Below are 10,312 nucleotides of genomic sequence, written 5' to 3' on the forward strand. Positions count from 1 at the left end.
GCCGGCTGCTCCGCTCCCCCCCGCCGGCGTTTGAAGGCAGCACTTACCCCGCTGTCCCGGTCCCCTTCGGGGCTCCCCCGCCGAGCACCGGCCGGGCTCTCCCGGTGAGAGCTGCTCCCTGCTGCCGCTCTCCGGGTGAAAATCGGGTTTAATCCGCCCTCGTCTCCAGGCCAGGACAGGCTGCAGCGAGCGACATAAACAAATCGGTAGAAAAAAAATCAGGAAAGGGGAGATGCATTAAACTAACTCACTGCAACAAGAGCCGAGTGAGGTATAACGTAGTACTTGACGTTTTTTCTCTAAACTCCCAACCATTTCACAGGGTAAGACCCCGCAGGGGTTGAAGCCTTCACAGAATTTAGATGACAGCAGAGGAGCCAGGCAGCTGAAAACCAGAGAACAGCCTCAGGAAATGCAGAGTGAGCAGTCTGTGAACATTTTCTGCAGCGCTGGTGTGGCCTGGCTAGATACAAAGAAAGCCTGAACTCACCCACCACGGGTGCATGGCTCAGGACCAGCCGCTGTGGCTCTGACAGTCCCTCTCCGGCACAGCGGTGGGATCAGGCCTCACAAACCCCCTCAGCCAATCCCCCTTGGTGCGGTTCTCAACAGCGATACCCAAAGCGTCACCCTGAGCACCCAGGAGGCAGTGATGGGAAGGGAAAAACCAGATGGCTCCTGCCACCCCACACTCTGGGCTCTGATTAGCCTCCCTTTTGGGCAGCAGGAGGGCCACAGTAGCCCTCTTGTGGGGTCCAGCTGAGTGTATGCACTAGGAGGAAAGGAATAAACAAACTGCAGACAGACATGAGCATAACAAGATTTTTAATGTACCTTTTCTCAAAGGTAGGCACGTGTTGTGCGCATTGTGCTTGGATGCTTTCAGACAACAGCAACTGCAAAAGATCCACTCAGGCAACACAGCAAAATTCCGCAGAGAATTACAGCTCTACATCACAAGAGAAACTTAAACCCAAATTAAATACAATCTATTCCAAACCTGACTGTAAAACATTCCTTTCTTTTCAAAAATTACGCTGTGCAGCTCTGGATGAGCATCCTGAGAATAGGACTGTCCTAGGAACTCGGTGAGCCAGCCGGCGCTGCAGGAAACAGTGTGTTCATCACAGAACTTGTGCATCAATGTTCTCCCGTCCGCAGCCAGCTAAGAGTGATGGTGGATCCGCTAACAACCACAGTGCAACTTGTCTTGAACACTTTGCCTGCTAAGGTGCTTTTGGACATTCTGATGGTAAAAAGGCACTAGACGAAAACAAACGCAATTGCTGAGCAGCTTGTGAGGTGAATTTCAGGCAACGCAAATCCCCACTGATAGGATTATATCAGAGTGAAATCCCAGCGATCCCAACGGGTAAAATCCAGCACAATCTCACAGCAAGCCACTTGAGACTGAACTGCTGTGTAGTTTCTGAGAGCAAATCTGTCCCGGCATATGGGAGAAGGAGGTGACTACAGATCTCTCCCACCTCCTGCGCCTCTAGTTCTAGGAAATTTAGCTTCAAACAGCACGTGTTTTGTCAGAGCAGCATCAGAAATAAGACCTGTCCTCCTAGTGCTTAAACCAGCCTCATTCCCAAAGAGAAAACAATATTCCTGTCCCAGACCTTTCCCCAGCAGCGATTCCCAGTCAGCAAACTGCACGTCGGAAATTTATGAGTGAGAGATGCTGCTGACCAGAGACGTGTAATGAGGCGACTGTTAGATGCAACTTCTAATATCATATAGTCGAGGTTGTCACTTCTTTCTCCTTCACTCACTAGGAGACCAGGTGCCTTTACGAGCCTATAACATTTATGATTAACAGCCCAAAGGGAAATATAAACCAGACTCTGTGCCAAAGCCGTGTGACCAGGGAGTGTCTCTTCTACAGCCTTGGCCAGGCTGGCACAGTTTAAACTCTGACTTTGCCATCTGTTGGATGGAGGAAAGCTCATTTAATGCAGAGCGGGAGGAAAAAACTACCCCAGAGAGGAGGAGCTGCCCTGTACTCTCCATTGCTGCCCTCTCTGTGGAGCAGACAAGTTGCATGCCCGTGAAGCTGTATGCCCACGTCACCTCAAGCTCCACAGCACACTTGATTATCATCTTAGCAGAGCAGTTTTCTGTTCTTTATCCTTTGCCACTGTGGCAACCAAAGCAACTCTTCCTATTTCAGAGATTGCAATTCCCACTGCCAAGTTCCTAACCATCTTCCCTCTATTCTGTGCAGTTTAACAGCAACTCTTTGACATAAAATGGAAAACAAGTTTTGTAATGTTTAGACAGGATGGATGAGTCCTGATTTCCTATGGAAGCCTAGGTCAGCACAGAAAATTTTCTACTGTGGCCAGTCCTGTCCTTGCTAACCATGACAGCATTCCTTTCTACCAGCAGGCAGAAGGCAGTAACAACCCCAAACTGCTTGTGCCCGTTTTGAAATGACACATTTCTCTCCCTCAGAAGGATGCCATGAGGTTAAGTTCATTACTCGTTATGATGTCTTGCCAAGAACAACAGAGAAACAATAAACAAAGGCAAAATATTGTTAAGATTTTTGGGAAATCTCAGAAGAGCCTAAATAACACAGGGAAACACCAATAGGATTAAGGCACTTTGAGAAACTTTACTCCACATTCTTTGCGTTTTCTCCTCGAAGCTGCCCGTTTTTAGAGCACATGCAGCTCGCACTCCCTCTTCAAGGCTCATATATTAACCTCCTGCCTGACAATGACGCTGCTCAGTGAATTTAATTTTACATAGCTCCCAAAGTCACCTGCAGTGAAACAGCCCCTTTGCACTCCAAGATCTCAAACCACAGCAGACACAAAGTTATTTGGCCTGGGCTTGCAAGGACTCTCTCTAGATATCTCAGCCACCAGTGAAACAGCTGCTCTTTAAAAACAGCTTCTCACAATAGTTCAGGATAAGTGAGCAATGCTGATATGCTCAAAACCACCAGGAGAAGTTGCGTCAATGGAATGGAATTGGTCATTCCATTTGGAGCTCGGCCAGGCCATTTGGGATTAACACCCTGAATATTGCAAAAGAGCCACAAAAAGTTCTGCATTAAGAGAAGAATCATCAAACCATCCTCTAAATACCTGCAGTGCTCTGCCCTTTCCACCACTTGCCAGATGACTAAACAGAGGCTCTTCCTCGGAAGTCTGCCTTCCGCACACTGGTCTGGCCACACCCTACTCAGCTTGAAAAAAACAGAGAATAAAAGAGGAGGAAGAAAGTAATTTTCCTCTTTTCCCTGTTATGTAAATCAGAGGGTTAGTTTGGTTTTTTTTACCATTCACCTTTGAAACTCCAGAAAAACACTTCTCCAGCTCTAATTCAATCATCCTTTTCTTGTCAAACACCGTGCTAAGACAACCAATTCCGATTTGATGTTCGGTTCTCTCACTTCAACTAATCTTGTCAAAACATTTTCATCTGTTAGCACCACTGTAGGACTGAGGTTCAGAAATATTTTGAGGCTGCTATAGAAATACTTGCTAGAAATATTCAAAGGTGGTATTTAAAAAAAAAAAAAAGACATTTACTAGTTTCCACAGGACTTTTCCTTCATTATTCCAACTTAGTCTAAGTATTTCTAAAACTCTACACAGCATTTATTTACTCATTGCTCTGAAACAAAGAACCCCGAAGTAAGAATTGGGCTTGTGCGTTGAATCTCCTTAGAGTGGGATCCTCAACCTGCAGGTCTACTTGTAAAAAGCATGACTGAGGCAATGCAAAACCCTAAGAGATGTATGGCAAGACATGCAGGGATAGAAATGGGCGCTTAAGATACAATCAAGCTTACCAGAGTTAAAGAAAGAGAAAGTCTGGGTCAGCATGACCCACTAGAAGATTCTGTGTTTAAAGTGGCTGAGAATGTGCAGCCAGTGAGTGGTAATCAAGAAGCAGGAACTAGCAGCAAAGAAACAGAAAACCGAGGTTCTGTGCACACTAAAGAGGCTTTTAGCTGACAGCAGGAAGGAGCTACCTGTGCAACACAGAGAAAAGAACATGGTGCAAACAGCAGGCCACAGAGCAAGGAAATAAAGCTGTGTGGATGCAGTGACAGGAAGTGACGTATGTTGATTAAGCAGCATTAGCTAGGCCAGGATCCCTTTCTGTGATCCAGGACAAGCACAGGAATTCACCCACTTTATTGGGTGCCTTTTCAGAGCACAGTGTCTGCTAGGCAGTTGTCTGGTTGGTTCCACACTCCCCCCACTAAAAGTGTGCTGATATTAGAGGAGACAGAAAAAAAGTGCTCAGCTGAACAGCTTCCAGCAAAGCAGTTCAGTGTCTTCAGCAGAACTGCAGTTGCCTTCTCCTCCTGCTTGGTCCCAGGAGGTGACTTCCTACAGGCTGGTGGAGCTCTGACATTTCCAACATGCTCATGGCAGAGCACAGCCATCAGTTTCCCCTCCTTCAGGAGAACACCAGGTAGCCACGTACATGCCCCTTTCAGCCTGCCTTCCTCGTAGCGCTGTCGGTGTTCTTCAGTGCACACAGGAGGCTGCAGAACAGCTCATACCAAAAGAAGACAAGGCCAGTAGAGACAGCAGCCTTCAGCAAGCTGGGTGAAAGGCCCTTAAAGAATCCACCCGGGCCCTCCTCTCGCATGATCTGCCTTATGCAGTCCAGGAGACCCCTATACATCCGTACCTGGGAGAGAAATAGTGAAAAGGTTAAACAAGAAAAATCCAGGACAACTTACCTGAAAAAGAACACAGAGAGCCCCAGACTGTATCACTGAAACATAATCTAGACATGCAGCCTGCAGATGCCTTTCTGGTTCTTATTATAACTGAAAGTTTCAGACAGTCAGTTTGTAGAGAGTGCGGTAGAGGAAAAGCCATCAGCAATGGCTTATGCAAATCATTCTAACTGAATGCCTATAAAATCTTTATGCTACGACAGCATGTATTATTTATGGCATACATTTGTGAAGTAATTATTTCAGATTGTGCTGCTACTGTTTTCCATCCCCGTCATTCTCCAAAGAGGGACAACTTTTCAGTTTTCTGACAGAATGAAAACAAAGCTACAGTACCTGTAAGTCTCTGAATTAGCTATCTGCATGTCATTGCGTCACACTGTGAAGGTTTAACATTTTGTGACACATCAATATTTAAAACAAATTCCATACCTCATTGGAAGAGGAAAGGCATCCAGTGCAATAGGTTAAGACTTCAAATTCCTATCCCAGAGCTTCTTGAGGTACAGACTGATTTGCTTCTCAGATCCAAGGAATTTGAAGGAAAAAGAAAACTTCCACATTTCCAGGAAAAAAAGATACAGCTCCTTGAAAGTTCTGTATTTGTCTTACAGTGTACTTTGAGGTGGTAAGGATGGCGCTAAAGAACACCACAAGTATTTAATTTGCTTTGAATTTCAGGATGTTCTGTATATAAGACACATGCTGAACACTTGTTGCCCATTCCTTGCATCAAAATAATAATTGCAGAAAAGGATCCCGACAGGCAGGTGATCCCAGCGTAAACCTAGTGTCATCCTCTGCTAGTAATTTGGTCCTGAGTCACAAATACCAAGCTGCAACTAGAAAAGTGAAGTAAATCGAAACCCCTTTGCCTGCCTAACTCATCCCCAGCTCTGAGACAGCCAACCTGACGGAGATGGATGAGAAGGCAGAGCACAGGACATTGTGTTGGACAATGTCATTAAATGAACCCAGTTTATTCATGCACCTATTCCCATTATTAAGAGAAACCAATCCTCAGCTCCCAGAAGTTCCCTGGGACATCCCAACCCAAACCTGAACACAACAGGCAACACTGGTGAATCATCACTGCATTCTGATGATGACTGGCTCAGGATTGCCTTGATGCAAATCCACACTTAGGAAAATCAGTCAATTCCAGCATTTCTCACCTGCCCGAAGGCTGCCCGGGCATGTTCAAAGCCACGCACTTGCAGTCGTTTTTTGAACAGGTCAAAAGGGTAAGTGAGGGTTTTGCTGATGATTCCGGCACAGCTGCCACAAACAAGGTTTTTAACATTGCCTGAGAAGCAGAAAGGGGAGAGAAAAAAGAGGATAAGCAGGGACTTCTGATTAAAGAGTCACGAGAGGTAAGTTAAAAATCACTTTTCACAAGAAGTAAGGCCAAAAAGGCCCTTCAAAGTTACATCACCTCTTCTGCATAGTTTGGGCTGCAGAATCTCAATCTGTATTTTGTGCATCAGGCTCATAATGCCCGTTGGAGCCAGAGCGTAATAGCTTCTCTTGGTTCATTACACTGATTTACGCTTTTGCTCTGCCAAGTGGCATTGCATAAAAAAAACCCCAGTCACCAGAGAACCTGCCACTAGTGGATGGAAGAGTTTTCATGCCCCCAAGTAAAAGCCCACTCACTGGAAATCTTGAACTCCTGATTGCTCATACTGACTTATTCAGGATTGGAATAAGTCACAAGCTGACACCGCCTGATGATTTCAGAGGCTTGTGGGAAATGAGTTTTGTGATACCAGACTTTTTCCTGACAAACATGAGTTCCCAGCACAAAACCACCATCAGTCTCTGCCATCTAAAAATAAATATGCAGACACGATATTGAAAAGTCTCGTTCTGCTATCTGAAGAAATTCCATTAAGGAACAAAACCACGCTGATCCTGCACACACTCTCTCTCTGGGAGGCACTAGTATCTAGAACTGTCAAGGTGACAGGTTGCATCAGGATGAGGTTGTCTTACAATGGCTCTAGAAATCAACACAAAAATACCAAATCAAGAGCTTGGCAGTTTTAAATTAGGCTAAATGAATCCTCTTCTGTAACAGCTGTGCTGGAATCAGCAGGCAGATTTCCTGAGGAAATACAAGAGTCCTGTCCCCACAACACTAAAGAAACTGAGAGAAGCATTACGCCAGCACCGTTCTCCCACAGTATGAGTAATGTGACACAGCTCAAGAAAGAGTATCCTGGCCTGTGACACTTCACTTTCCCATCCACCCACATTTCTATCATGGTTATGCCATAACATGAGCTGTTTGTAAACTTCACTGTACTTATTTTTACAGTATCTGTGCAGGGGTAAGAATGAGAGATGGGAAACTGAGATCCTTTCAGATGTTGTATCAAAAAGGGTGATAGGACAGAAAATTGAGCTCACATCAGTCTCCCAAACTAGCATTCATCCTCTCTTTCTCCCCAGATCACAGATACCACCCTCCCAAGTGCCTACCTCCTTTCTTTCCTTCAGCTGGAATCACCCATTCAGAAAACTGTTGCAGGATGTTGTAGAAGGAGAACTGGAGACCAGCATACGGAAAGATAGCAATGATTGTGGGGGTCAAACCTCTATAGAAAGTCTGAGGCCCTTCTGTCTGGTACATCATCACCACTGCATGGCGAAGGTTGCGATAGATCTAGACAATAAAGAAGAGGCAGGCTCGCTAGTGAAACAGGCTTAAAAACAGCTTAAAAACCAAAGGTCAGGTTATTTCCCAGTAACAAGGACAGGAATTTCCCACTGCCCAAAATACAACTGACTGATTTTCAGCACAAAGCAATGGACAAAGTGATTTTGCACATGTTCACCCGGTATTCTCAGCTAAGCCCTTGTGACTCTTGTAAGTCGACAGCCTAAGCCTACCTCTGAGCCAGAAGAGACTAACTGAACAAACGACCATTAGCTCTGCACTGAAAGGCCTGGGCTGACATTGTATCCCACATCCAAGCTGTGCTTCTGAGGGGAAGAAACAAGGCACAGGGCAAAAATGCTGCAGCCTGAGGCCACTTGCATCACAAACACAATTATTTATTTTTCTCTTAAACAGCTCTACTTGCTTCTGCAACAGAATTCATATAATATATATTGTAGTTCTATGGCAGGCTAAGTCAAAAAAACAGAAATGGCTCTGATGCAAATCCATATGAGTCTAGTTATTACAGATCTAATTAGCATGGAGACCAATTCTTGCATAAATAAGAACATGAAACACAGGTGAAAGTTGACTGGTTTCAAGTATCATCCCCATCACTACCTAAACATGACTCTGTGCAAGTGGAAAGTTTCAAACACGCAACATTCAACAGACTGGGGAGTGTACTCTATAAATAGCCAACAGCCAAAATGAAGATTCAGTTATCCTGTTAAAGACAGTTTCTCCTTTCTAGATCACCTGTCAGGAGTTGAACACAATCAGAAGCAGCAAAACATAATTAAGAAGGTTATGTCAACAGCACAGAGGATAACGTGGCAACAGTGCAAACATCACCCAATAACAGCACCTGCTCCTTTATGCTAACCCACAGGCTGTTAGGTACTTTTCAAACCTCCTGTATTCATACACATGAAATACTGCTGCTGCTATGGAAGATAATTGTGAACATTAATCCTCAACCATACCTTAGGCTCGCCCTGAGCAGCAAAGCGGGTGCGTAGTGTGTCAAGAGGCTGAACTGCAACAGTGGCTGGGGGAGCAGGCAGGCCATGTGGCAATCCAGCCAGTCCACCACAGACGAAGTGCACAAAGGAATCGCGGGCATTGTATGAGGTGACGTTGTGCACCAGTTTTGTCAAGCTTTCAAACGCCATGAACTTACAGAAACAAACATACACAGGTCAAGGAGTCAATCCTTCTCACTGACATGGATCTCCCACTCCTTTCTCATTTCACCAAAAGAGCTCCACCCACCACTTGTAGCCACCTTCTCTCTGTCCTTCAAAAGTCCTCCCCAACTTGCAACCTGTTGGAGCATGTGCTTAAAGAATACCTTGTAAAACTCACTGAGCAGCCCAGAGAACGCTTAGGATATTCTGATCTCTGGACACTTCTGCTAAATCTTACATTTAGAATTGTGAAAAACTAATGTTAATGTTCTGTGTCCTGAAGAGCATTTGCTATATTACAGATATGCTGTCCATTGCTCTTTCAACCACTGCTCACAATTTTTAAGTATTAAAAAAAATAGTTTAAGTGTAACAATGTGTAAAACACCATCATCAACTTCATCGATTTTTTTCCTAACAAGCTCTTAGGGCGACAGCGTGAACAAAAGCAAAACCTCACAGGCTTGGAACATGAGCAGCTAAGCCAAGTGTCAAGAACAAACAGGGCTTGTCTGTGATGCCAGATACAGGCAGAACTTGGTTTGCTCTAGCTGTGCCAGGCAGGCCGTTCAGCAAGCTCAGCAATATTAACTTAGGAATTATACATCAGCATTATACAAATACACATCTTTGAGACTGGAGCTGACTTGCATCAGTACAGTATAAGCCTGGACCTTCCTGCATCTGCCCATGCAGCCACTCTGAAGAGGAGCAAAGCAGAGTCCTATATATGTAGGTTGGGCCCAGATGATGTCTGGTCACCTTACCTGAACAGCTCCATAGCCAACTGAAAGAAACTGAGCAGGAACATGGCCCTTCCAGAAGGCTACCAACCCCTCTTCCTGGAAGATGCGCTGTACAGCTTGCAAGATGCCATGATACTTAGCCGCTGGGTTTCTGGAGGAGAGCTGCTCGATCTGAAGCTGGAGGAAAATAGAGAAAACATTTTCAAATCCACATCACATTTCAATGAAGTTCAAGTGCCCAATTCAGGAATTCACAACCTTGTCAGCCAACCAATGCTAAGAGATGACATTCTGCCTTCCCACAGAATCACATCTACAACTGACTAGGATGTGATTTACATAGGGCTCTAAAAGAATAAACACAGCCATGCAACACAAAGGTAATCAGTAGGTATGATGGTGAAATTCAGTTAGATAGTGGAGATCATTCAGAAAAACAGAGAAAGAGCACAAACTGTGAAAAACACAAGATCCCATTCAAACACACAAGTTATATAAACAGAAGCAGTGGACACATGACAGCCCTACTACCTTACATAACCTGTATACAACATAGGTGAGGGCTGATGAGCAGATTTAGTGCTTTCTGGTTACACAAGTGACCTGTTCATCCAGGCCAAGTTCAGCTCTGCTCTCTAACAGGCTCTTTCACCCCCTGTCCCTGAGCATGCCATGAGGAAGGTACCTGAAAGCGGATCTTGACAACATCCAAGGGACTGACAAGGACTCGAGTGACCAAGCCAGATGCTGATCCTGCTGCAGCCGCTTCCACCGTGGAGACACACTTGGCCTCAGGGTCATAGCCGACCATGCCTGCCTAGTGGCCCTGCAGCCTGGGCAGCACAGCAGGTTGCCCCAGTGAGCCCTCCCCAGCCAAGGGACTCCTTCCCACACGGAGAGTCTGTCAGCTTCACCTCCCTCAACCCACAGATCCCCTTCCACACCCTAAGGGCCCCACAGTCCCCCTCACCACGATCCCCACCCCACAGCCGCC

General features: G+C 45.5%; 1 protein-coding gene across 1 annotated transcript; it reads right to left on the reverse strand.

The window, feature by feature from the left end:
- Window positions 1-47: 47 nt before the first annotated feature.
- Window positions 48-10,129, reverse strand: SLC25A19 (solute carrier family 25 (mitochondrial thiamine pyrophosphate carrier), member 19; the record flags this gene model as incomplete). Its single annotated transcript, XM_010295432.1, has 7 exons — window positions 10,004-10,129; window positions 9,340-9,495; window positions 8,369-8,560; window positions 7,202-7,385; window positions 5,893-6,023; window positions 4,474-4,665; window positions 48-180 (listed from the first exon to the last, which is right to left on the reverse strand). Coding segments are annotated over exons 1-7 (1,114 nt in total), but the record flags the coding sequence as incomplete, so codon positions are not given.
- Window positions 10,130-10,312: the final 183 nt, after the last annotated feature.

The sequence above is a fragment of the Phaethon lepturus genome, unplaced genomic scaffold, assembly GCF_000687285.1.
Source record: "Phaethon lepturus isolate BGI_N335 unplaced genomic scaffold, ASM68728v1 scaffold39899, whole genome shotgun sequence".
NCBI lineage: Eukaryota > Metazoa > Chordata > Aves > Phaethontiformes > Phaethontidae > Phaethon > Phaethon lepturus.